This window comes from Scatophagus argus, chromosome 19, assembly GCF_020382885.2.
Source record: "Scatophagus argus isolate fScaArg1 chromosome 19, fScaArg1.pri, whole genome shotgun sequence".
Classification (NCBI taxonomy): domain Eukaryota; kingdom Metazoa; phylum Chordata; class Actinopteri; family Scatophagidae; genus Scatophagus; species Scatophagus argus.
Window position 1 is genome coordinate 10,756,669 of NC_058511.1, and position 27,838 is coordinate 10,784,506.

Genomic DNA, 27,838 nt, shown 5'->3' on the forward strand with positions numbered 1-27,838 from the left:
CATTGTCCAAAATGTCTTGGTACGCTGAAACATTAAGATTTCCCCGACCCCACACCTGAATTCAATGATAGAGAAGTGTGTCCTAATACTTTTGTTTATATAGTGTATTTATTATTACCTGATATTGTTGCACTTGTGTGCTTTTTTTCCCCTCATGCATATTTTTTATACATATCTGTAAGAGCAAGCACAGAGAGAGGGAACCTGAAATTTAAGAATTTCACTGCCAGCGGCAGCATCACAGTATTTGCTGTATACATGACAATAAAATAACTTGAGCTTAACTTTGGTAGCATGACAAATGTGAGTCCTGCTCACATGGAATATTTTGAGCTTAACTTTGTCCTGGTCAAATCATGTTCACGAACAGCATCACTGCGAGCATCTCCTCAAACTGACTCGAGAGCCAGGTCTTAAACTGAAGAGCTTTAACACGACACGGTCTTATAAAAATCCCTGCCTGTTATCCCTTAATCACATCACATCACATCACATCATCTCGGTCATTCCAGGCAGTTTTCTCTCTGGTCTCAAACCTCAGAGTTTTCAAAAACAGCACAGTTGTTTGTAGATGTACCGTTATTAATCTGACCCAAGTAAGCTACTAATATGATATATAAACCATGGTGTGTTTCTGACTTTTACTTTGGAAATAAAAATCCACCAATCCCTCGTCTGCTGTAATGCAGACATTTAAAGGTTTTGTCTCAGTGACAAAATGCTTGCTGTGTAAACGCCAGGATTTAATGTGTCACCTTTCATGCACTATAGGCATTTTGTACAAGTGAAAGGAGTGAGTTTACAATAATTTAATGATATCATTGCCTAATTAATTTGTAGCACTTGTTAAGTATTACTTGCATTAAAGCACTTTTTTTTATGACGCGACTTGCCAGCCTGTTTGTGCATGAAGTGCAGTGCTGTTCTGTACTGTAAGTGTTGGCCAGCTTAATGCACAGAATGTGCAGAAGAGCAGTTTGTCCTGAGCAAAGCATGGCTGATTTATGCCTTACAGTGAGAGACACTCCATTACATTATACAGTGCTGCAACTTTTGTAATGAGACATCCAAAAGAAGGTTTATTTTACACTGTAGGAATACAGTTGGCAGGAAATGTACAAGTTCTACAGGATGATAAAAGATGGTGTCAGGTGAAATAGAAAAAAAAACATTTAAAAAAAACAAAACAACAACAAACAGCTTCACAGTACGGCAATCATGTTTATTTCTCCGCTTTTGGCATCTAACTTAGAATGCACATCGAATGCTATTCTACAGGCAAATGACCTGCATGCAACTTCATTTAGTAAATGCATGAAATATGTACAATGTTTGTTATGTATGAAATGTGAAAAAATACAACCTTATCCAGAAAATGGTATTTTAGCTTGAATAATTAGAAAATATTTAGACATGTTGTTGTGGTGGCTCTTACAAATGCATTTAGGACACGTGTACTATTTGCTTTCTCTCCTTGTTAGTGATCTACCCACAGCACTCAGATAATATATTGTGATCAGACAATATATGAACACTATTTGCAGTGAAGAATGCAGGTTTATTTAAAGCTGAGATGCCTATAGCAGGTGAACTTGGTCTCAAATCACACATGCCAATATCAAAAATACACTGCGTATTTAAAGTCACGAAGAGAGGCCTCCCAGAGATGAAAAGTAGTATTTTGTGTTTTGTATTGCAATTACATACCAAGCACCTGGCAAAGACATCAATGTTAACTGCAACATGGGTTAACATTAATTTATGTTCTATCACACCTGGAGGAGAAGGTTTCTGTCAGCTAACGGTGTGTGTGTGTGTGTGTGTGTGTGTGTGTGTGTGTGTGTGCGTGTGTGCGTGTGTAGTTTAATATTTTTCTACAAATACTGTGTACATGCATACGTGTCTTTTGCAAGACAGCCTTGGCCATCCTTAATCACTGATGCTGACCCACAGAAACTAAACATATTTTCAGCTTTGTTTTTTTTTCCCCATCAGTGAGAAAGGTCAAAAATGCATTGATGGTAGAAGAGAGAGGAATTTAACTTCAGCTTCCTTCTTCTCAAACTTCAATGATATTGATGGATGGCACAGAAGGATGAAACTGCAAAGGACAAGAGGAATAAAAACCACAATTACTTTTTTACTTTCTCCTCTGCAATAGAGAAACACGTTGACCATGAAGAGAAATACTCGGTATCTAGATGAAGAAATAGGAGCCATGAACCTGAACTGAGGACTGTCTGAAAAGAAAAGCACTTTTCAAAAATTTTAATTGAGAGGCTTTTAAAACATATTTCTTAGTTAAATAATTTTTAAAGCACTGACAATCAATCCCACATTCATTTATAGTTTTTAAGAAAAATGTTTTTATTATAATTGACCAAAATGTGGTCCTCACCTGTTTCCTTACAACCACTCTGAGACATTGTTGACTTTTGTGGTCGTTCTGTCATCAGTAATGAATAAAGCACCTTAAGGACTTTTGCTTGGTTGAAAATGAAGAGAGAATATTCTTGACTCAAGCTAGCGAGAGTTTGCCAAATCCTCATCAGAACCTCTCTAACGGAAGCCATCCGAACACCTAGTGACGAGTGGCGGGAGAGATAAGACAATGTAATGAGGAATCCTACAACGATCGCCCCTTCCGCTAATCCAAACAAGAGAACTCAATATGTTGCTATGTTGAGTTCTCGCCCAAGGTCACAAATTACCTCAATTGTTGATTTGGTCATGTTATCTGTTGCCTTTCCCACATATTCAAAGCTCCGTCAGTGACTTTATTTTGTCTCATTTAAGGTGTGATATTTTTTTTTTAAATTATTATTATTATTTATTTAATTTTTAACCACTGGGCAGGAGAGTTACCATTTCTGTTTAGTGCCTTTTTTTTACTGCAAAGTGAATTTTTCCTTCAGAGTTGCAGCAGTATAGAGGCAAAAAAAGGATAAAAGGAATCACCACTGGGTAAATGTTGTCAGGATGGGTTACAGCAACAGTGCTGCCTATGTAAAAATACATTTAAGCATTTATTTGGTAAACTTTACTGTGATCTTTACATATATGTTACTGTAACGTAAATTAATTAAATCGTCCAAAAAATATTATTATAAAACATATAATTATTATAAAACATATTAACCATTGTACATTCCAAAATGCGCTATTTATCGTCCTTGTTTTGAAATAAGAACGTTTACTTAAAATAAAAAAAAGCTTTCTCTCTTATTGGCCTCCATGTTGAAGTTGCATTTCAGCGTGCTACATTTTAATCATGGGAATACGAGAATGTGTAGAAAACTAAAGCCATACCACATAGACCGTCACTGTGCAGTTTTTTAGTCACTGATCAAACATCATCTCATAATGAATCCATCATCATCATCAAGCAGAGCTGGATGTACTGTATTCTGCAAAACTACAGTGATTGTATTAATATCCAGCCTAACGAAGTTTGCAGTTGTGCCAAAGAGCTGGTGTGTACCGCATGGCACTTGGCTGAGCTCACTGATTAGATTACATTAATTTTATTATTCACTGGGGGAAAGTGTTTCTGCAGTGAGGTGCAGAATTCAAAGAAAAACATCAGCTGTACACATCCTTCAACACATCGGACACCTTAAACACATCAATCTTACTTTTTAAGTAGGAGAAGCACAGTTTTAAGTAATAAAATGCATGGAGGTTTAATTCCATTTAGCTGTGCCTCACTGTCAAAGCTTAATGGGACACTTGAATCGTAAATGTTATTAGTAACACTTTTCCTGCTATGACAAGTCTACCGTGAAGGGGGCCTGTGTTGTCAGTATAGTACAACACAGTGATTTATATAAACAGTGACATGGGCCTGTATTCATCCGGAGGAGCCGTGCTCACCTTGCTCCTCAGCAGCCCTCCGCTGTGGTGCTCCGGCGTGCTCCTCTCAGATGACGGCTTGGCCTTCTCCTTATTGTTGCTGGAGTCGTTGTCCTTGATGATGTCATACTGCCGGCAGAAGAGGGCAATAACAGCTGCCGAGCGGTGAGAGATGGACAACACACACACACACACACACACGAAAGAGAATAGGAATTCAGTCGTGAGGCTGTCACTCACACACATCGCCACTTCCTCTAACTGAGCACGTTGGTAGGCCATGTGGATAATGGAATTCTGCTCCTGAGGGAGGGCGATGGCTGTGCCTTTATCTGAAGGCTTGGAAGACAGGAATTCTCCACAGACTTGGATTTCTTACATTTTGCACTCTGCTAGATGCTCTTCTGCCTCCAGTTTGGATAAGTACTGTATGCACACAATTAACTTCCTCACTTGACTGAACCTCTATGAGAATCATTAAGTATTCACAAAGTGATCTGCAGTTGTGTTAATTACAACTGGAGAGCTGTGAGGAATATGCAGAAACATGGTGTAATTCATTTAATTGGCAAATTATTATTCATGCATCATTTAAGTGCTCTGCAACATTGCAGCTACATGTCATTGTCTCAGTAGCAGAGAGACATTCATGGTAGACATTTTCACATTTACACTGTTTCATGGGTGAATTGTATTTGGGTGACGTATTTGTGTAATTAGAGGAGTGATCTGTCTGCTTTTAAATGGCTTTTAAACGACTTATTGTAATGCTGTTTAAATGTGGAAATAAAATGACACTTTCCCGAGGATATCAGCAAAAACTACACAACTAGAAAAGTTTTATGAAGGTCTTCACTATATATTAAACTCTAAACAGCAGTCACTGCGACATACAATACTATATAGCAGATGGGACCATATCAAAGTTGTTACCTGATTACCAATAAAAAATTTTAAAAAATCTGACTTAAATGGAGCAGCAGAAAATAACAAAGATAAATGAACAAATGTGAAAAATAACAAAAGAAGAACAAATACAGATATAAGCAAAATATGTCAGTTATGAACTTCAGACAGCTTGATGTGTTGCAAAATGAGGGAATGATGTAAATCTGTCTGGCTTTAAATGAGCATGTGGCATTTTATTCTTTGACTCCCACTCTTCACAGCCTCCGTGTTACTTTGATTTTTCTCATTAGTATTATTTAACACCTCACTCTGGTATTCGGGGGCGGGAAACCCTGCTCCTGGCAGCCTATCGGATATGGCACTTCTCACTTCTCAACACTTCATTAAACAGCACTCTTCCTCAAAGGGGCAGAAAATCACACTGGGATGCAGAGCTCAGATGCGCAGAATGCTCAGAGGAGCGTGATGTTGCTTTGACGTCGCTGTTGTGAAAAAGCCTTAACGGGACGGGATGTTCGGACTTGTTACATTTATTTGTGTTGCTTTAGTTTTTTAGACCCTAACTTCCACCAAATAGGGACGCTGTAGGTGTTTTACTGGATGGCTTATTGACTGGTGTATCAATTTATTGATGTAGCTACAAGATAATCTATAGTGTGAAACCCATCTCAGAAGTACACCATTAGTCTCCATAATTGAGGCTGAGAATAAAGATCCATTGGAAAAGTCCAATTATCTTTTAGCTTATTAGGCAGGATTTCAATGTCATTTCTTTATTTATAACAACTGCTCAATAACATCTGGTGCTTGGCATTGGATTTATGGATATTAGACTTTATTGGATCTGTAATCAGCCTATTAATAACCCTTAAAAGATCAAAGACCCAACTGTGTTACTGTGTCACCCTGGAGGACTAGAGACAATTTCACCACTCTTTTAGTTCAAAATCTACTCATGTAATACTTGTAGATTTAGATTTCCTTAAATGTTTTGGTTCTTTATGGCAGCTAAATCCCTTGAAAACTTTTCCCTGTCGTGTTAGATATTCAGGAATAAATATTCAACAATTAAGTTTCAAGTTTGGGGGGAGGAAACAATTTATTGAGTTTTACACGCAAAAATTTGGCAAATTGGTTTGGTCAGGTTTGGTTTGGTTTGGATTTGATTCGCAGCAGCTCAGAAACACAAGCAAACAATCCGAATGTTGTTGCAATTTGGAAATATAGGATATCCCCTTTTTCCAAATGACCCCAAGGTAATAAGTCTTTAAAATATTTTTTCTTTTCTCTGGTTGTGATTTCTTTCTTCAATACTGTCAACCACACACACAGTCTACAAACCTACCTGCCCACATGACCAAAACCACCACAATTATGATCATCTCTCCTGTTTGCAGATGCCGGGACTTGTCCAGGCCCTGCACAGTGGGGTCATCTAGGAAAGAGGACAAACAGGACAGTTGCTGTACTGTAAATACGAAGTGAACACAACATACTGAATACAGTGTGCTGAATACTTTATCCTTGTAGGAAAGGACAAAATATGAGAAACATCTAAATGTAATAGAATAACATCACAACAATGGCCAACTATGTGTCTTAATAAAAGCTACTTGCAGAACAATCTTATTGGTTATCTTTACAATGTAAGATGTTCAACTTAGATTCCGTCAGTGAGGGCTGGTAAAATGGACACTGTTTATGTCATGTGACTGTTATGCCATTCAACAAAAAACTGTAGTAGTCAGAAAATGTAGGTGAGCATAGCTACCACATTGCATTCCTGTAGCATTAATCCTCCTTTAAGTGGATTGACTATGGACCTGTTCCACTCGCTAAACTTATCTCTTTATTCACATGGATGGAACTCTTCCAGAGCACCACTCATCCTGATTGCCCCTTTTAGTGAATCAGGTTGTCATGAAAGTGGACCCAAATGCCAGATGATCAACTCTGCTCACATGATAGCAATTAGGGAGTGGGGTCAGTTATACTGCCATGTTTTTAGTCTTGGTAGTTGTGCATATGGGCATCTAGGTGGAGAAGGGGGTATATAACGGTGGGGAATAAAAATTAATACCAACCAATATGTATAGTAAAACCTGTAATATAAAGCTAACTGCCTGTTAGCTTTTATACTAACTTGGTACTTGCTAACTTGCGTCCTCTGTAGTAAAGATCCAAGATACAGACTCTACAGAAATGTAGACATTTGTCAGATGAAAACCTTGAGTGAAGAAAAGTCGGACATTAACTCCCCCCACCCATAAAAGTGATTTTGTGACAGTCATCAATGCTGATACTCACATCATTTGGGCAAAAACATAAATCGGCATCTTTAAAGTCTTTAAACCTAAGATTAAGTTCACTCACATATGACATGTGAGTGAACCTAATCTTAGATTCCTGTGTCTGCCCATTGCACAGTGAACTCTAGAGTTGATATCAGACTGCATTACACTCAAATGCCAGGTCAGGACTCAGGTCATTGCTCCTGTGAGTTGTTCTCCAGTTTATTATTCCCGCATCTGTCTGAACCCAGCCACTCAATGATATGGTTCTCCTGAATATATGAAAACTTAGGCAGAGGTATGTCTATATTCAGAGAAACTACTGTTAGAAATGTTGGGCACATGAAAGTTTTTTTTAGTTGTGAATAAATCTTTGGGGCTTTTGTACTCCGCAAACTTTTTCTTCTTATTTACAGTTTTGTAGTTGATCTAATGACCCTACTTAACTTGAAAGACATGCAAACTGTGCAGCATGCTGACACAGGGCCTAAAATATGAACAGTATGTCTGTATTCGATGCAGTATGGTTCATACCACAGAGTGAATGGAGAATGGAATTTCCAGATGACCTGAATAGCATGCCATGCTGCTATTTCATACATATTTCATGTAATATGCCGTGTGATGCTCTGCTAGCGGAGATTGTGCCGCCTCTGGTGCACCAGAGAGTTTGTTTTGAGATAATTAGTGACCTATGTTCTGCTCACCCCAAATCCCATGAAGTTATTTGTAGCTGTGAACTGTGTCAGGAAGCTGTGTAACAACACACCAGGGGTGCTGTACTGTTGTTGTGAAGATGCATCTTGTGGTTTAATCTTGCATTATCTCCTTGAGACTGAATTATTGTGTTTTTTTAAGGTTTTATTACACTGGAAGCGATTTTAAACTGGTTCAGCTTCAGAAACACAAGGTTCCCTGCTGCTGAACTGAACTGAACTGAACTAAAAAAAAAAGTAAGTTAAATCAACAACTGTTTAGTCACACTGATGAACATTAGACCTCAAATATGTCATTAGCATTTTCTTAGTTTGAAGAATCAGGGAGCCAGAGTTTATGCAAAGACAACACAAATTCATTGCTAACTTTCAACAAAACAATAGAAAAACTGTTGGTCATATGTGGAAGTTGTACTTGAAAAATGATTTGAACTATTCATTATCAGAATAGTTGGAGATCACTTTTTGTTAATCTACCAATCGATTCATCAGTAAATTCATGAACTAACTGTTTCAGATCGAATACCACCCTCTGTCCACTAAAAACCTGCATGTTATTAACTTATGCACACGAAACATGAACTAAAGTTGGAAAGTTGTGAAATTGTGTACCAGCTGAAGTCAAAAGGAAGGAAACAGTGTGTATCATACCTTTGTCTTGGTGCTGTGAGAGAGTCAAGGTGTAGCTTCTGACTCAGCAAAGACAGCTTGACATCTCTTTGAAGTATCACACAGTAATTGTGTCTAAGGGGACCACCTACCTAGTTAGGTTTGACTGCTCAAGGCATTCATCCTTTGAAAATATTCTTTTTGCTCTCTTGTGTGAAACAGCCTGACAGCTTAGTGGCAGCAAGTAACATTTTTAGCGGTTTCATGTCTTTTGGTGGGAATGGTTTACAGAAAATATTTAGAGATATTTATACTGACTGTGGCATCACTATTCATTCTAGCAAATGGAATATGTCAATTTTACCAGCTTTATCATATGTCTCTAAAACATTTGAGATTGTAAACATATTTCCAAAGGTCCATTCATTATGTTTTAAATGTACCTTTGTGAAATTTATTCTTATTCTTTATTCTCTCTCCTTCAAAAATTGTCTTGAAGCCAGAACCCTGCTCCTCTGACCACAGCACAACACATTTAATGGAACTGAAATAGAAACATATATTGATCCTGCAGAAAGAAAAATCCACAGTAGCCTATTTAAATTCAGTTTCTCCAGCAACACATGTTGTGTATCTTGCCAGGAAGAGCTTTATATGAAGTGGATGGATTTTGAATCTGGTCAGGCCAGGTGCATTCAGTGGTATATGCAGTAATATGTAATTACATTATCAAAGACAATTGCATTGAGGAAAAAAAAATAAAAGCATTATTGATTCATGTGTATCATAGCTCTGGCTCTTGGGGGTGCCTGGTATATACCACAAATCAATTTAGTTTCAATAGGGGGCACTTGGCTGTGACGAAGGATTTCTGAAATGGCTCTGGGATGCTGGAGCCAGCTAGATTAAAAGAGCTTTTGAGGAACAATGGCCAGAAGCAAGACGCTTCTGTCACATTAAATTAAGGTGCATTAAGTTTTTTCAAGAAGACAAGTTTATCAGTTTATACAGGACAAACATTCAGCTTGTATATTTTACATGTTTTCTATCCTACTCAAGGCTCATCTGAATTTTCTTGTTCGTAGTGGAGAAGTCGAAACATGTAAGTGTTACCTAATGTATATATACTGAACTTTATTAAGATATGTAGCTTCAGCTTGTACTGTTACAAATGTGTTGTAGTGACTATTGTTGTATTGCTTTACTGATTGTAAAAGTTGTATAATCTTCCATCACATCAGTAGAGTTAATTAGCTTGATTCTGAAGTCATTCAGTGAGGGTTTTATCTGAAACTGCGATACAAATATCACAATATTAATAGACTGTGTATTAAGGGAGCATTAGTCACAGCTGCTATGTGTGGATTGTTCCCAAGTGTATGTTGCGCGCATCACTCTGTCCACAATAAATTAGCCACCAGAGTAAAATATACAATATACAACAGTGCCAAACATGAAAAGTCAAGCCAAGCAATAAATCTGACAAGAGCTAAATAACATTTGATGTGATTGGAATTTGAAACTGGGGCATGAGAAGTCAGCAGTGCTGGCATTAGATTTATGGAAAGCTGACACTGATTGCTTCTACACTTACAAAAACAAACTCCCACAAACAAAACTCATCCACTGAATGGGCTGTTTTTCTGACCCACTTGGAAGACTTGGGCGGCCTACAAATCCTGATTAATGTTGCATAGTGAATCTTTTCCAAGACTCTTGAAAAAGTAGCCAGGCACTGGCTGTAAGTCATGCTCAGCATTTTTTCAGATATTGATGCTAGTTGGCTTTCTAAAATCCATTGCTTTTAACTTCAAATGAGCACAGAAAATCAGTGTTTGATGTAAAGGAACAAGAAATGAGTATAATGCCGGCGCCTTGATTAGCTAAATGGAGATCATAGAGGCTTTTGCCTTAAACTTAAGCCTGAGCTCATCTCCTTCTTTTTTGCCCATCTTGCCAGCTTAACAAATGGTACCAAACCTGAGTCAGCTAAAGACTGTATCCTGTAACACAATGCGTAGGGAGCAGCATGCATGCACACAGCGGAAAAGATGAAAATCATCAACCTCGGCCGAAGTAAATCTGTTGGAGATTGTAGGTAACACATTGTTAAGCTGTAGCCTACATCTCCTCCAGCACTGATGTGCAACAGTGTGCGTTTGCGCAGTAATGACTGAGCAGCGGAGTTGGCTCATCCCATAATCATGGCTGAACTAATTAGCAAAGGAATTTTTTATGATATGTAGACTCTCAGTAAATTCTCAACAGAAAGAAAAAAGCTTTTTTCACTCTTTAGTCATCTGTGCTTTTAGAAATTGAGAGCCATTGAACTTATTTTCTATTGGTCACGGTCTCAATATTTCCTCCAGTCCACAAGGCAAATCCAGACATTGAGTCTGAAGTGTTTTATCGTGTGTGTCAGAATACTGATTAGTCACCCAGAGTGATATAGAGTTGCATAAATTCAGAGGAGCACGTCTACAGCCGTGCCCGAAGAGTCTGTCAATAATGAATTGGTGTCTAGGAGAAAATAAACCTCCAAGAAGCACATAGAGCTCCCTCAGAGAGGCGCTGTGAGAGGAGGCTTCAGGTTACTTACACTTATGTCGACACTCCACTTTCCTGTAACTCATTTTCAGTGCCAGGGTGCTTAAAAGCATTCAGCATCCAGAAGTGGCTTTAGTGCAAGAGTGCAGGAAAAGCACCTATAATCGGTTGCTCCTGTCTGCGCCTCGGGAAAAAGGCTGTACTGTGTACTTATTAAAAGCAAAGCACTGTGTTATGTAACGGAGTAAAAATTGTTCGCTGAAAAAAAATATGGTGCAGTGACTTTTTTTTTGACCTTCTCAATTACACTGCAGATTGACACAATTCATAGCATCTTTTTGACTTTTTGATCAAATAACTTCACAACTAATTAAATTCCCATCAGTGTCAGCTTTGCTTTTAGTTTGGTGGTTATTACCAAATGTTAGCATGCCAACACGCTAAACTAAGATGGAGAAACTGGTATATAATACCTGCTAAACATTAATATGTTGACCTTGTTGTTGTATGTGGCTCAAAATGTTGCTGAGTTTGGCCTCACCAAGCTGCTTTCACGGCTGTAGACTCTTAGTTTTGTCAGTATTTTTTTACAACAATGGAGCTGTACCTTATCAGTGGGTACATAAACAATACTTGTTAGCAGGATTTGTTGATTGCCGGTTTTCATGTTTTTAATAAAAAGATAATGTCGGCCTTGTTTTTATGTGTAAATTAATTTTAAAAAGTCTTAGTAGTATTTGAGGAAACACAATCCTCTCAATGATACTATTTTTAAATGAACTTTGCCACAGGTAATTATTAATTAATTATATCTCAGAGCTGCTTACCTTGATTGGAGCTGTTGGAGGGAAAGCGGTCTGTTTTCTTGAGGGTGCGAAAATGGACTTTCTTGCTGGCTTGGCTTTCCCCGTAGAGGCCAATTGACTGGACCTGGATGATGTAGTCTGTCTCCTCTTCCAGGTCCCAGAGAACACAGGAGCGGCTGGTAGTGTTGACTTCCCGAATGAATCGCTGCATGTGTCCCTCCTGCCTCTAGGGATTGGAAAGGGAATAGAGAACAACACAGTGGATTGATCTTTAGCATAAATACAGTAATCAATACCGTGGGCAATTAGTTGACCACACAGTAATGACAGTCCTACAAATGTGTCCCTAAGGAAGACGCTTTCTCCTGTAAAAAGTCTTTTTGCTTTAAAGAATTTCATCCTTACAGGGCAAAATTGCCTTAGTGATGTCTCACCCTCCAACATCATAAAGAAAGAAAAAACAATCATGAACCTTTAATGGGTTGTGACAATGTGAGACGGAGGTGACCAACCAGAAAATATTCAAGGTGCAGGAGAACAACATGCTGAGTACTTTATTATGTTAGCAGTTGGCACTTAATTTGCCATATGGAGTATTGACTGGAAATTGAAAAGTTGTGGAGTCAATATTCTGATTAATTTAGACTGCAAGTACTTTCAGTCACAAGCTTTCAAAGTCTCAGACTTTGTCTTTGACCTTTAAGAATGTTATTGGAGCAATCACAACCCAAAGCTGTGAGAATTATTCCTCCTGCTTGCATGCAGAGTTCTTTTCTTAGTGTGCTCTCCAGCCCATCTGCCCTTCAAGTGGCTTTGCGCCAGATGTCTTCTTCTTATGCGTTTTTTATGGCCGTACTTGACTGAGAGATCTGATTAAAAAAAAAAGCAATGAGCAATGAATAATGTAATGATTGAACAGCCATATACACTCATGGCAATTACCAGACGTGTTCAAATTCAGCTGCACTACATGATGAACAGACCTAGGGAGACACATTTGGCTGTTACATACAGCCCGTCAGCCACATAAGTGAATAGCAAAGTTAAGTGGCTGCATAATGTTTTGGGTTGCACAAAGCACAAACATTATTATAGCAGCATAAAGCATTCTAGCATTAATTGGCTTTCCTATTTTAAGCCTTTGAGATCTTTTCATGCTAAAAAATGCAGTTTGGCAGCTTCACATACTTCTTTGCATTCTCCCTGCAGCCTTGTTTTCTCTTGATAAATCAACCATGCCACGTAATATTCGAACTCCACGCTTGAAGGCAAGATTTAGTCAGCATTTCTGCACACTAAGCAAAGCTATAAGGGGCTCCTAAGAATATATATCCAGATTAAAACACATCTTTATTCAGCAAGATTTATGCATATGTTCTATTTCCTCAGTATGCTGGATACACTCATGATACATAGTGGATCGTTTTCTGAGATCACAAAAGCTTCTCTCTGGACTTCAGTTATATTTTATCATTTAAGTGTCCAAAAAATTTTGGTCACCCATAACGATTTAATCCCAATATGTTTCACACACTGTCAAAAACTGTGACATGGGTGAAAATGATTTCCAGGTGCACCTCTTCATTCTACATACTGGCTGGATGCCGTGACAACAAAATTTCAACAGGATATGATGAAGGCTCAATGCCAAACCAAAAATGGCTGTGGGAAAGATTAAAACAAAAGTAATTTTCTCTTTTTTGGGGGGAAATGCGAACCCCATCCACACTCTCCCTGATTTTAGAAGTTAGAAGTTTAAGACTTACCTGTTGGGAAATAGAGAAGCCGATTATGACATCTCCCTCTGGAACCTCCCAGGAGACAGTTGCCGAGTCGGCCCGCAGGTGCATGACGGACACGTTGACAGGAGCCGGTGGCCGGTCTGGAGGAAAATAAACAGAAACAGAGGGGTCTGTTAATCCACCCACTTCTCAAGATATTAGATTATCCATGCCATCTGTGTCCACACTGCGTCTGGAAAGTCATCACTCTGAATGTACCACAAGTGTTTGCTTTGAATTAAATGTGAATAAACAGGCTGTTTGGTTGGATGTGATCAAGCAGTGAACTAAACCAGGGACCAAACTGTTAAAAGTGTTAAAAGTGCCACTCTGCATGCAGTGCTCAGATTATGAAAATAATAATTGGGTATCCTACAAGTTTATAAAGAGCTTTTCCCCCCAGAAAGAATAAAACAACATGAACAGCAATTCATATTATAATTTATTTTCTCTTCATTTATTTATTTTTCACTAGAAACATCTAGTCGGCCAAAGTTCACCTTATGGCGAGCCAAAGTTGGCCCCATTTTTTATAGCCCTGGACTAGACTGTAAATGGCATTTTTAATTTCTGCCTGTGTTCAACTGTAGTTTTTTAGCACCTGGCTAAAGTGGATTTTCTATTGGTTTGGAGTTCAGTTTCAATAGTACAATCCGGACCTCGATATACCATGAGGTTGCCATTTCAACTCCTATATCACACAGCTGCAGCAGTATTCTTTTGTTTAGTTGAATTGCTGATCCCTACTGAATTACTTAATTCAATGCTAATCATATTTAAAGAAACTCTTTGGATTAAGCAGGAATGTTGATTGGGTGTCCGCAGGTGCAGGACATATTGACTTGCTTACAGCTGTTTCCAAAGGCAGCCTCAGTGAAATTATTAGAACTTTCTGGAGTTAGTGCAACATTTATAACTTGTGTTTGTGAGGGGAGACCACTGATAACAACACAACTGTTGTGACCAAACAATTAAACTACAAAGCAAAGTAAACCCCTTAAGTAACCTCTTAATTAACAATTTAAATAAACTAATTGTTTGCATATTCTTATGAACCTTCTCAAATAATAAAAATCACATGAATTTGTCACACTTTTTCTCCTTCCCCCTAAACAGCCATGTCTGTAAACCTGACAGACAGGCCTTTTTAAAGTAACCACGGTGTCTGTCTCATGTCTACCTCCCACAGATGGGGTTACGTTTCTTCACCCAGTCACTTCGCAGCCATCTATCATGATTTGGTGGCCAGTAGACACATTGATTGCGATGTGGGACAAAAGCCTGGGAAAGCTAAAGTCAGGTGAAACAGAGGGTGACAGATCTAATAGAGGACACCATGCAGCTTTACAGTCCTCAAGAAATCGCTCGGGTCAGATGGGTAGGGTAGATGGGATTGGTTGGGCAGATGGGGACCTGGAGGCCATCTTCAGGACTTTTGTGCTTAATGCAGGTCTAATGGACTTTGTGTGTTGTCACAGAACGTTAGTGATGCTATGATAAGAGAGTCTGAGTGGATATTTCTCAAGCTGTCATATATGAGCAAAGAAAAAAATGATGGTAAAAAGAGGAGTTTCTTATTGGGTTCACAAGACAACAGATATATAATACACTTGGCCTAAACTACAGTATCACAGCTGCTCTTCGAGTACCGGTAAGATTTCTAGTTACAGCTTTCTGTAGTACTACAAAGCAAGTGTTAATTGACAATTGTACAGTCAATTTGTATTTCAAACGCTTTTATTAACTCAAGGGGCACAGCTGAGTTGTCTCAAGATGACAGCCAAAGGCATGTGCAGTATGAGGACAATAATTCATCCAAAAAGTGCACTCGAGAGAGAAAGATGAAAGACAAAATGCCAAAACTGGGAGCTATTTCAAATGATTTGCCATTTTCTATATGCCAGTCCCTCTCACATCCCTGCCCTCTTATCTCCCCACGTCTCCCCTTTTATCTCTCCCTCTCTTACTCTTTGCTACTTGCACTTCTGGCTGTTTATCTCAGAGACAATCAGTGATGGCCTCTGTGTTCAGTGCAAACGGTGACATTGAGGCAAATCTCCAGACCTTTGGGTCAGACGAGGCTATCATTCTCCTTCTCCCAGCCCTTGTGGTGTTGTGAACCACAGTGGGGTGAAGGTCAAACACAAGCACAGCGCTTGTTTCCTCAGGCTCATGACATGCTCAGAGTTTGGTTTGCAGAGGGCAGCGAAGGAGATGAACGAGAGGACCGACTGCTTGCTTTGCCTGCTTTGGGATCTACTGATATGTTTCAGGGTAGATATGATTCTGATCATTAGTAATTAAAGAGACCAGTGCTCAGTATCTGGAAGCAAAACATTTGTAAAAAATATAAAAATTTAGAACTGGATGTAACTGTAGAATTTAGTGAAAGCACTGTACTTAGGTACAGTTTTAAGATACTTATTTTTGTAGGCTTCTACATGATTCTTTTACTCCACTACATTTTGGAAGTAAATATTGCACTTTTTACAGGAGCATATTTGATAACTTTAATTACCCATTATTTTTTCTGAAGACAAACACACATACTGATAATTGGAAAAATCCTGAACATGGGCCCTGATAATTGGCCAGGCCTCAGGGAGAAGAAGAGCCGTCTCGGCTGTTGGTTTCACTGGTATCAAGAGGTTAAGAGGTTTCATCCTTCTTCTTCTATCCATTTAATGAGAATCTTATTTTATGGAAGCCAGTCCTGTAATATGTTAGGATACAGTAGATTTACAGTAGGTTAAGATGAGGGCAAGTCACATATAGTATGTATTGTCCTTGCTCTTTGGGGAGCTGCAGTAAATGAATCATCTTTACAATAATGGTTCCTGTGTCCTTGTGCCTTCACAGTGTCTAAATGACTGCTAATTTTGTGTCATGAACATTTGATGGTCATGCTAATGAACTTATAATTGAATCTGTTATCAGTCGGTAAGCTTACATCACGGCATACTGGAACAGTAATTGGCTGAAATCTAAGCATCATGGACTTTACAAATCTCTCCTCAGATTTTGCATATGACTTTGATACCAGTATTATAGTTTTTTAATTTGTCATTACAAAACCAAGAATTAACAGTCTTGCATTTCTAAAAGCCACACGGAGGCTTTGATTCATGCAACTGCATCATCCCCAACACACACTTTGCCAAAGTAATAAGGATATTCATCTGTAAGGATAAATCTGACTAGTTAACAGGCAAACAATATCAAATCTAGACTGACAGGAGCTTGTGTCTTACAGTGTACACACTCTTCAGAATCAACTGCAACATTTATCTAAGACAGGACACATTCATTTCTCTTGAAGCTCATTGTCCTCTATGAGGGTAATGGGGGTTACAGACAGCCAAGCATGGACAAAAAAAGCAGCCAGTAAGCATGATGCATTGTCTGCAGGTCATTTGCTGGTGATAAACGAGTGACGGTTCAGTTGGAGCAGGCCATGAATCATTACTAATGTTTAAGTGCAGTCTATACAAGTAAGGTGACTTTTTGTACTATAGAACATGAAGAACTAAAACCACAGTGACACTTTTGTAATGCTACTACCTAATGTATTTATTCATTTATATATATACATATATATATATATAGGAAGCTCATGATAAATAAGTCAATGTCTGTTTTAACATTGTTTTAAAACAGCTAAGGAGTTTTTAACTTACTGTGAAACATTCTTGATTTAATACAGATGACTCAATATGACCCACATAAGCAAATGAGACCATCAGCAACATAATATGTTATCGTTATGTCTGGATGTTTGTCACAGAGTTGGATTCCCCACAAAATTAGACGAAACACTTTACAGCACCATTGTACACATTTTGCCTGGCAAAGTTTAGCAATGAGTAGTATGTTAGCTTGTTGAACGGAAACAGGGGCAGATTTTTCTTTGGAGAATTTTATTGCCAATGTTGAATCAGCAATGGGAAAAAGAAAACAACTGCAGAGAAAATAAAGGGACAATGAAAACATGAGTCAGTCTTGGTCTGACATTTAACAGATGGATAAGGAAGGGGGCTATCTAATGCTTTGGCTGTAATACAACGGGCATATAGCTTGACATTTTATGCTGACCTTGCTATCGAGCTTATCTTGTTGTTAGTTTATTACATCCAATCACGTCATTCAGTCCTGCCTGTAATCTTCAACATAACTTCCCAGTACTAACATGCTAACTGGCCAGCTCTGAGCACTAACAATAGCCACGTCTGTGGTTGTCATCATGACATCGTTAGGTGTTTTCTTGACAACAGTGTGCAGACTCCAGAGTGAACGTCAGACAAATACACAGCTTAACAGCAGAGAGTAGCAAGTGGTAGGCCTGGAAGCCTTTTCGGACTGAGCTACATTTTTGATTATGGCATTTAACAGAGATGTTTCCTTTTTTTTTTTAAGTTTACTGGAGACTAGACATGCTAACAGAGCTTGTCGAACGTGGTGAACTCGTTGTCACACTCATCTCTCAGCCAGTCCTCGTTGCCAGGTTTTGCACCTCCATGTGTTTCAGAAGAGGGTTTTGAAGGGAGTCCTGAAGGAGGAGTTTGGGATTTTTTCAGTTGAATACATTCAAAATTTAGCTGCTCTTGCTGATTTCAACAATTTTACCAACCCCAGCTTTAATGTCTCCAATATTTAATCACTTTTTGCTCATGAGAAGATCAACAGAAGATGTGATTTTCTAATGCAAATGTATTCATTGATGTTAAGTTCAATAGTCCAGTCCTCTTCCAAATGTTCCCTTCCAGCTTGTTTGATGTTCCCTCCTGCAGTATAAAGTATCATTGTGGATACTTCAATATTTGTTGTTGGCCACGTGTTTCTGAGTAAGCCCCACTCTACAGATTGCGTTATGTAAGATCTGAAATTAAACAGCAATAGGTCACAGCGGCCGAGGCGTGTGTCAGTGCAAACAAATTGTAAGACCCTCTTGGGATGTGGGCGTGCTGCCAGGATGAATCATAGTGTATATAGCCAAAGCCCAGCACATCAGCTACTCCCCATCTAACCAAAGTGCACTGAGAGATAGCAAAAGTGCAGGAGGATCTCTGAATGGCTGACAAGCCACGTGGAAAGGAGCCCAGTTAGAAATTGTCAGAGTGAGGTACGGCTGTGGCACCTTATATTTTGTCCTCTATATTTGCTTGCGAAGCACAGTTGCATAGTGTGTCTTGATTTATGCGTACCAGTAGTTAGTTTATTGACTGCTTATGCTGTGTTTTCACAGCATCACAGGGAAGAGATTCATTGGTGATGTTTTTTTATAGTCAAACATTAAGATATTAGATTTTTCACGATAAATCAGCCTGTGCAGCTTTTGATCGCAGGCCACCTTGGCAGACACACCGATTAAAGGGAAATAGAAAAATCAAATGTGAGTAGAAAATTTGAGATAACGTCACCTGTCGGATTAACCAGGAACACAATTTGACAGATGACATGTCATCTTCATTTTATTTTTTCCAGGAGCCACTTCTGTGTTTTCTTTGATGCAGCCAGAAGAAAAGCACAAAGATTGAAATGCATAGCCGGTGCAAAACGTAATATATTTGCCTTTTTGTGTTTGCTTTTTGCAGCTGATGTGGGTGACTGAATGATAACATTCATGAGCAGATGAAAATATCACCTGGGCATCTCCAATTTAAGTTACCGTTTAAATGCCATACATCTCATAAGGGGATGTAAATAGATACTGCACGTGGATACCAAGCAGACATCATAATTCTTGGTATTTCTTTTAAGAGGTGTGGTAGCATACTCAGTGGCCTATTCTAATAAGCTCCTGTTCACATCCTAATCAGAGGTCCTCTGCAGGTTTTTAAATCTTTTTGTTCTTTCTTTTGAATGATGTTAAATCATGCACTCATTTACAGTTAGTAGTATGACAAAGTGAGGCTTGCTCTGCGATTCACTAAAAGTGTCAGATAGAGACAGAAGCTGCAACTACTTAATTGTACAAACAATATCTGGTCTGACATGAATGAGTGCTCCACTCATTATATGTTTGAAAATGTTCCAAACAGCTGATCAGTTTACTACAATAAAACTCATAAAGCAGCGTGGTTTACTGAGACTGTATTATCAAGCATATTTCAGTCTCAATTAGCTTGAAGCTCGTGACAGTTTGAAGGGCTGCTTGTGATGTAATCCTTCTCTAATACTAATACTGCCTCAGTCCCTTGTGAGACAATGTATTCATCTTAAAAATAGATTTTAAAAAAAATATATCATCTTGGAAAAATAAAGGCAGTAATTCATAACAGGTGCCTCGAATTTTGATGTGTTGCCCAGTCTGTCTTAAAACAGCTTCATCGGGATGTGTTTCAAATCCAGTCGTGGGAAGTCTAAATGTTCTCCACTGCACAGCAGGAGGCTGTCACACAGCTGCTTGCAGGCAAATTGCCTGGTATGAGCTCTTAAGCAATGTCATGCTGGTTTAACTCAGTCGCAGCACTCTCTGCCCCCACACATTACCAGTATTTTTTTTTTTTTTTTTTTTGCAGACCATTTTCTTGTCTCATCTCTTGACTTCCATTACCTTCTGAGAACCTGTCTTTCCTTCACATTTGAAGCCATGTGGGAGCAGTGACTTTATGTGATCTCTGCTCAAATCTCTAGCACACTCCGGTGCATCAACAACAGTATTAAAAGGGTTTATAGAGGGGATACAGATGGAAGGTCCAGCCAGGCATAGCTAAGTCCTATGCTTTTACCTATACATTTCAGAGGCACTTACTGTCTCTTCCTTTATGTACATTCTGTCTTCTTTCTCACAGACTCAGAGGCTGTGAAATGGCAGTGGGACCAGATGGGATAGTGTGACAGTCTAAGGTTAATGTAATCACTAGCCAGACCCTGAGGCTTTCCAGCCACAAGCTACCATTACTTCATCATCCCAAATCTGTATGCAGTGACGTGCAGGAGCAGATTTATGAACAAGGTGTTTACAGTCAGTTTGTGACGTTAATCCGGCTGCAGTGGGTGTTCACTGGTGCCACAGACATCTAAATCAACAAGTGTGAGCTACGAAACTTAAAACCCTAAGATAAAACCTGGGATTGAATAAAATCCTGGGGTTTCTTTTCCACATACAGCTCTTATTTCCCTGTGTATTTTTTTAAAAATGTCTGCCATATGAATGCACATTAAATTATGACAACAGGAGCACATTTTGGCCTTCACTCTGATTCAGCTCCAATATCAAATTTATCAAGAATGTGTCACCAGGTTTTATGAACAGCAGATTGCCAATTTAAAGAATGATATGAGCCTGGCCATCCAAATCAATCCAATAAATTCTAATTCATATTTGCTTACTGCATACAGATCTGGTAAGGCCTCACGTAGGATTCATTTTCTAGTGTTTCTTTTCAGATGGTGTAAATCTATATATGGACACACACATTGAATGTTTCTTCTTGTGAGTTTGGACCAAGACAAACATCTTTTTTGAATTCTGATCATAAAATCTGAGGAATTTGAAGACCTTTGCCGTGTGCCTTCTTGTGTAATCTTGACTGACTTGACGAGTGAGAAGCTTTTCAGCATTTGAGATATGATAAATTTATATGCTAGCATTCACCAGCCAAGATTCCATCATTTTAGCATCACTTGCAATGTGGACTTCACTGAAATGTTCACTTTTTAATGCTTTGTTGGATGGTTGAAAATTTAATGGACAACCTCACCATGAACCAAAGAGGCTTACAATTAATTTAAACCTTCCTATGAATGGTGTGTCACTGTGAATGGTCTCATAGCATGCACTGGTCTGCCGGTAATGAATTCACCCTTTATTTTCATCACAACAGCCAAAGTCACATCTGTGAGTGCCACGTTCATTATTCTGATTGCAGCTTTTCCTGCTCTTGACAGCCTGCGTGCACAACTCCACCGAGATCAGAGACGCCGTTGCGCTTCACATGTCAGCGCAGAACATGACAAAAACTCTGAATATCTTTATCGGGCACAACAGAAACAGAGAAGTGCTGGACTGATTCTCAAAAGGAGCTATCGCATGCAGGACTCAGATCTCTTGAGAGGCGAGGGAGGAAGTGATAGATGTAGACAGGTAGATAAAGAGAGAGAGATAACGTAGATACGCGCATGCAGACGCAGATAGAGAAGATGTCTGTGACGGAAAGGGAAAAGGTTCTGAAACAGTAAGTCTGAGCCTGCAATGGAAAAAAAAATTATCTCGTAAATGAGGACACATGCAGTTAAACCACAGGTGATCTCACTCATGCTTGATCACACTGAAGGTAATGTTGGCTCTGCAGCTGGTGTTCCTCCTGTGGCACATTATTTAAGAGAAGTTAATGGCTGAATGTGTATTTTGCCCACCCCTCGGTGAGAGTTTTAATAATTCACATTGTTCAGTAGGGTCATGATTTGAGAAGAAGATTGAGAGGAGGTGACTTCAAAGTGAGCAGACGCGATGGGGAAAGGTTGGATGTGGCTGTAGTGCAGATTCTCTCTTTCGGAAATTATTTGCAGGTTTCTTGTTGTAAATATTTCTTATTAGGTGTTGAAGTAGGGCAAACTACCAGGTTATCATTAATGTTTTTGTACAAATATGAATTTCAATGTAAAAGCCAAAGAATATTTTAAAATAGACACCATCTCTTCTTTTTATAAAAGACTCAAAGATAGTAAAGACATTTATGATAACCCATCTTATGCTTAAATATGCTGAGAAACTGGTGTTACTGGTGGAGCATTACGATAAAAAAAATATATATATACAGTAAGGCAGAAGACCTGAGCATAAAAACAACGTTGCAGGTGTTGTTTGGTGAGCGTGTGAATGAAAGGTGGAATTAAAGGTGCAGAAAACAACGTGTTGTTCATGTTTTGTAACACTTAAAATGGCTAACGGCGCATTTTACAAGGCTGCAAAGTGCACAACAATTGATTTGACTCCGCTGCTACACAGGCTTATACTTACTTGCTCCTACCAAGAACATGTCGCTGCCAAAAAGCAACAGGACCGCGGAGTTGACCAAAACAAGCAGACGAGCCATGTCTCGGTGGGTTTCGTCGCTCTTCTCCGATTAAAACGCAGTCGTCCTATGCTTGAAGGGCAATTACTAAATTACAGCAGTTCATTTTTTTGACAACATGTTGGAATTCCTGTCATGAATGAGTGAATGGATGAATGAATGGCCGCTGCTTACTGGCTCAATCGGGCAGGTCAGTAAATAGATAACCAGTGAAAGTACGTAAGAAAGGACGTCTTCAGAAACATTTTGCCGTGCAGATACCGAGTCCTGCTTGAGGGTTTAAATCCACAAGTCCTTCGCTCACGTCCTCACGCAGACTAAATCTGGTGGCAGAAACTGTTGACTTCCCATCGTCCCTGGGTTTACACGAGACGGGCATGAGGAGGTGGAAAAGATGACGCTCGCAGGCTGGTCGGGTTCCTCACACGTTTAGGAGGGGTGTGGGGTTTGTGAGGAGGAGGGTGGGCGTGGGGGGACGCAGCGGGACGATCCAGCACCACGGACAGCGCCGTAAGTTTTCCGACTGCGCTCCGTATAAAGCTCACTGCTTACGGCTCGAGACCTAAATGTTTCGCCCCCCTCCCCCCGTTTAGTCACTCTGCAGTCGTTTCCGGTAGACACACACACACACACACACCACCACCCCACACACAAAGTAGCCTATGAGACGGCATGTAACAGGTTTTTAGCACTTCGTTTTGAACTCAAGAGCACGTGCAGAATGCCATGTTTAATCTTCCACGTGCCGTTAGAGCAGCTGAGCGGGCATCTATACGCCCACCTGCGCCTACAGCCACCACTCACACTGTAGCCTGCTCTCCCAGCTGCTTTAATATTTCAGTAGCAATGGCAGAAGCTCATGCAGACCGCAACAGAAGTGATGTACATTCGAGTGTTTGCAAGTTGCGTTAAATGACAGTGAGGAAATGTTTTCTGCGGCTCTCGTCACAAAAGGTGCTGTATGGCTTCTGCTTCATTCACTAAGCTTGAAATGTCATAAGCGTGTGTTTTGCGCACAACCCCAGCAGCAGCAGGTCCACGGTACTTCTCGCCCATCATACAGTGCGCAGCCCCCCCCCATAAGACACAGCATGTTATCAGGAAGATGAATCACGTTGATAAGCTGAGTGCATTGCCTCGTGGGACCAGCGTCTATGGAATGTGCCAGCACATGACTGTCATCCATATAGTGAAGAAGAAGTAGTCATCAGATATGTGGGAGGCTGGTTAGCATATTAAACAGCTTCTCGCAATGAATCAGAAGACAAGCGCATGTGGAAATCGCTCACATCATAAAAGGATGAGTTTAATCACAACCAAAACAGCAATAGCAAACTCCTATGAGACAGGAGACCGTTGGCCAGCTTTCAAAACTTTATTTTCACATCTTTTTTTAGTTCAGTGAAACACTCAAAAGCTTCTTGTGGTCAAGAGAAAATTGCCCACCTCCCCTCCCATTGTCACACTTGTGTTGCTATGGTTTCTATGTGCTTACCAGTCCTGTGTGAGTCAGAGCAGACAGACAGAGGCTTTCGGAAAATAAAAAAGGAAAGGAGATTTTTAAGTGAGATATTAGATCTTGCAGTTATCACGACGAGCTGTCTATTTCCAGCTGACATTTCCCTGACATTTATCTCAATAACATTTTTTACGTTTTCTTCAGCGGAAGCACTGAGATGTTATTATTATTGTGGTTAGCGCTCACTGCACTGACTGTATCTCTTTGTGCTACAGTTCTTTGATAGATGTAAAGTTTATGTTAAATGACAGTGAGGAAAATAAATAGATGTAAAGTCAGTGTATTATAAAGACTGTGTGACAGTGAGTTTAGTTAGTAGACTGTTTTATGTTGCTTTTGAACGGGTCTATCAAACTTTATTTCCTTAAGCTCATCTGTACAGTATTCTCTTTTTCCAGTTTAGAGGCTTTCAGTCAGAGCTACGTGATGGCTCGCTTCACTGCGAAATAACTTGTTGCTCAAATAAAGATAATCATGATAATCCCTCGGTGTCAGACACGAAATCAGGATAAAATGAGTTATTTTGTTGTGGCATTTCATTGGTGAACAAGGAGATTGAGTCTAACTACTTTCTCTCCAGTAGGTTGTCATGATTTTCAATGGAGAGCGGATTCTTGCCTCACACACAGCTATATACCCAAGACTCTAATGTGCTGGGGATTTATGTTCTTTGCAGCAAAGAAAAAAATCCTTTTGCAGTCTCTTTTCAGTGCTGTAAGATATTAGCCATCCTTGGATCCCACATTAAAGAGAAATACCACAGAATGATGTAGCACTACCCTCACAATCTTTCCACACAAGCCAGAATTTTTGCACAGCCTGGCAGCATTACTTCCTTCCCTATTTTCATAAATTACTTTAATCATTGATTCACATGGGAAAAGTACTAGAGGACATAAGTCTTTCATAACAGGTAGTTTCTGACTTGCTAGAAAGGCAAGAAAAAGCAACAGATTCAAACCTTGTTTCACATTAATCAAGACTATCAAAATTGAGAGTGATGGAAACATCTTCGTTTGCATCTTTTTTATTGATCAAAAAGAAATATTTCAGTCATTGCATGACTTTCTCTGCAGTTACACCTTAAATACAAAGGCAGCAGTAAAGCTCAAAGTACCTCAGAATAGTTGTCATTTTCGAAAGGCATATATGGTAGATACACTGTGTACACTAAACGTGACAAAATCTTCAGTCACACTAGAAAAGACACTATAAGGAATTAAATGGAATTATAGTGGAGCTGAAATGGCTCATACAAGCAGCACTCTGACTTATGGCTTTTTAATTCGACACAGAAGCACTCAGCATGTCCACCACTTCACTTCTGCTTTGTTCTAATTTTGGACTGAGTTTTTTTGTTTTTGCCATAATTGCTTGACTGCACCAGTGGCCCCTGTAGCCCAGCTGCTGTTCAGAGTGGTCTTTCATTTTGTGTGCTGCGTTGTTAGAACATGGAGTCCTCATGCAGATGGATTTTCCCTCTCGGTGTTGGGGCACCATTTGGGACTGATGATTAGTGTGAATTACACATATACCCCTGCAGGGTTTGGAATACTGAAACAGTGAAACAGGCTGATGGTGAATAGCGTGGCGGCTGTAGAGCTGTTGCTCCTGCCCTTCCTCTACAGCGTGGCGGCTGTAGAGCAAGATTCAGATTTTTTCAGAATCTTTTCATTCAGAGTCAAATGTCAACTTCCTGTCTTCAGAAATTTTGTATTTTTTTATTTATTTACAGAATGCATACAGAAACGGTTACTGGATTAGATGTTGGTTGCTGAGAGGTACTCTAAAAGATGCTATCAGCTTGCCATCACCTAAGCATCAGAGGACATTTATTGTACTTGATAAGTGCAGGCGCATGACTGACGGGGACGTTAATCACATCTTTTAATATTTAGCTTTCATTTCCTGTAAGATGGTGGTTCCCAACTCGTTTTTGTCTGACATGTCTCCACAGCTCGTCCTGTCGGATTAATCTCAAAATGTTAACATGGAAATAATTGTGATTGATAATTTTGGAATTTGTTCTTAACGAATAAGTTAAGCAAGTAAAAGTGCAAGGGACCTTTTTAAAAGGCACAGGGTCAAACCTACCCCTGCTTTTTACTTCACATTATTCTCCATATTGCTTAGTCATCATTTCAGTTTGAAATCTTTCAAACAAGATCCTGTGAGGATGGGGTTAATACCAAAAATTACTTCACCTGGCAGGAGGAAAGACTCAGAATGTTAATTGCTTGGTGTTCAGTGCCCAATAAAATAACTTTATAAGTAATGAGAAGGCAGAAAGATGGCAGGGATTTAATAAGTGACTGCAGACCATTTCTGTTCATTTTGTCCATTCACTTAATGACTCCCAGGTGCTTGAGGTGTAAGTTCAGAGACAGTCGGCTGAATGAGACCTTCCAAAGTCCAAATAGTTTTCTGGCTAAAGATGAATATAAGACAACCATCATATTCAACTGCCATTAGGTTAAATGACATAACTGGAAACACCTCGTGTATACCTCCCACTATATACTGCACATCTTATAGTAAACAAATTTTAAACACAAAAGACGTAAACTGTATTAACTTTTAGTCCTTTTTTTCACTCCAGATCACATGCTGACAAACCACCTCACCTCCACCCTTATGTTGTATTCTTTGTGGTTTTCCTTTTTCTCAACATTGAAGGAAAGGAGAGAAAGTGTGGTGAAAGAGGCAGCCATCCAAGGTCAAAGCCACATATATGAATATTTACATTGACATTTGGTGCACAAACCACTAGGAGAAGGGAGATGGTGACAGCAGGATGGCAAGGAGCACACCGCTGCATACTGATCAGAGATGATGAGCTGTCTTGTTGGTGGGCTCACAAAAGACTCATATGTCTCAGACGCAATATAGTCTGAAAGTCTGCGGCTGTGTGACGCGTAGCTGTAATGTAACTCAGTGTCCAGTGAAAGGTTTTATAGGACTATATAGATAATTTAGTCCTCTGATTCTTAATTAGTGACTGTTCTCTTAAAACTGATCAGCTCATTTTGTCCTTTAACTCTTAACAGTGGCGACTGAAGGTCTAACAGAACACTGAATGTTCACATTTCAGCCCACATTGAGTAGGCCAGCAGTATCCTTCAGTAGTTTTACTGCCCCAGCGCACATATAATTAAATTTCCCTGTAGTTACCGGTGCCCTTGACTCATCATTGAGCTCAACCATGGTGGTCAGTCACGAGATACATTTGTTGGGGGTTGGTAGGGTTTCTGCTACCTCATGGCTTTAAGGCTTCCTACAGTAAATGAATTGACAAGGACTCATATATCAAGAGAAAGTATCAATCTGCAGATGGTTTCCTAAATCCTTCCCAATCAGCCCGAGGGAAGGTAGCATAAATTATGCCCCCGTTTGCAGATTTCTTTAGCATTGGCTTCATCAAAGAAAATTCCATTAGCACAAATGCCCTTCCCATAAGACTTCATTTTGGTCAGAAAATTCAATCAGTCTACTGTATAGATCTATACAACATAAGCCAAGAAAGAAATTGCCTTCCTCACTTTTCCTTTTGTTTCATATTTGGTATTAAAAAAATCAATTGATTTGCTTAGGTAAAACATTAAATGTATGCATGTGTTTTCTGTTGAGTATATGTTAAAAAAAAAAAGGATTAACAAAATATCACAAGCAGTTTTTTGAATTAGGGCTTGTAAATCCTTTGGATGTATGTAGAGGACCGTACTGTCGGTTGTAAATGACTTCACATAAATATGAGAGCGTTTTAGTAACTCTTACCATTTAAATCTGTCAAA

The 27,838-nt window shown here is 39.3% G+C and overlaps 2 protein-coding genes across 4 annotated transcripts in view; one reads left to right on the forward strand and one right to left on the reverse strand.

The window, feature by feature from the left end:
* Window positions 1-27,838, forward strand: part of si:dkey-71h2.2 (low density lipoprotein receptor adapter protein 1) — a 76,215-nt gene that overhangs the window by 45,455 nt on the left and 2,922 nt on the right. For 2 of the 3 annotated variants that reach the window (XM_046372469.1, XM_046372472.1), the window contains one exon: window positions 6,159-6,321. The exons of the other annotated variant lie outside the window; for it this stretch is intronic. In XM_046372469.1, the coding sequence (XP_046228425.1) occupies window positions 6,159-6,246 (88 nt within the window). In that variant the 3' untranslated portion in view covers window positions 6,247-6,321. Of the gene's footprint in view, window positions 1-6,158; window positions 6,322-27,838 lie in introns of those variants that run through there. 3 annotated transcript variants of the gene reach the window in all.
* On the reverse strand, window positions 1,202-23,058 carry fndc4a (fibronectin type III domain containing 4a). Its single transcript, XM_046372473.1, has 6 exons — window positions 22,474-23,058; window positions 13,497-13,612; window positions 11,752-11,956; window positions 6,107-6,196; window positions 3,874-4,007; window positions 1,202-2,101 (listed from the first exon to the last, which is right to left on the reverse strand). The coding sequence occupies exons 1-6, from the start codon at window positions 22,547-22,549 to the stop codon at window positions 2,060-2,062; spliced, it is 663 nt and encodes a 220-aa protein (XP_046228429.1). The 5' UTR covers window positions 22,550-23,058; the 3' UTR covers window positions 1,202-2,059.

What these genes read in the sequence shown, in the direction of transcription:
- fndc4a (XM_046372473.1), bottom strand. Translation starts at nt 22,549, where the DNA reads ATGGCTCGTCTGCTTGTTTTGGTCAACTCCGCGGTCCTGTTGCTTTTT. An exon ending in GGTTTTGGTCATGTGGGCAG is followed by an intron (nt 4,008 to 6,106) that starts GTAGGTTTGTAG and finishes ACCGCTCGGCAG; the next exon opens with CTGTTATTGCCCTCTTCTGC. An exon ending in GAGGGCTGCTGAGGAGCAAG is followed by an intron (nt 2,102 to 3,873) that starts GTGAGCACGGCT and finishes TGTCCTTTGCAG; the next exon opens with TTTCATCCTTCTGTGCCATC.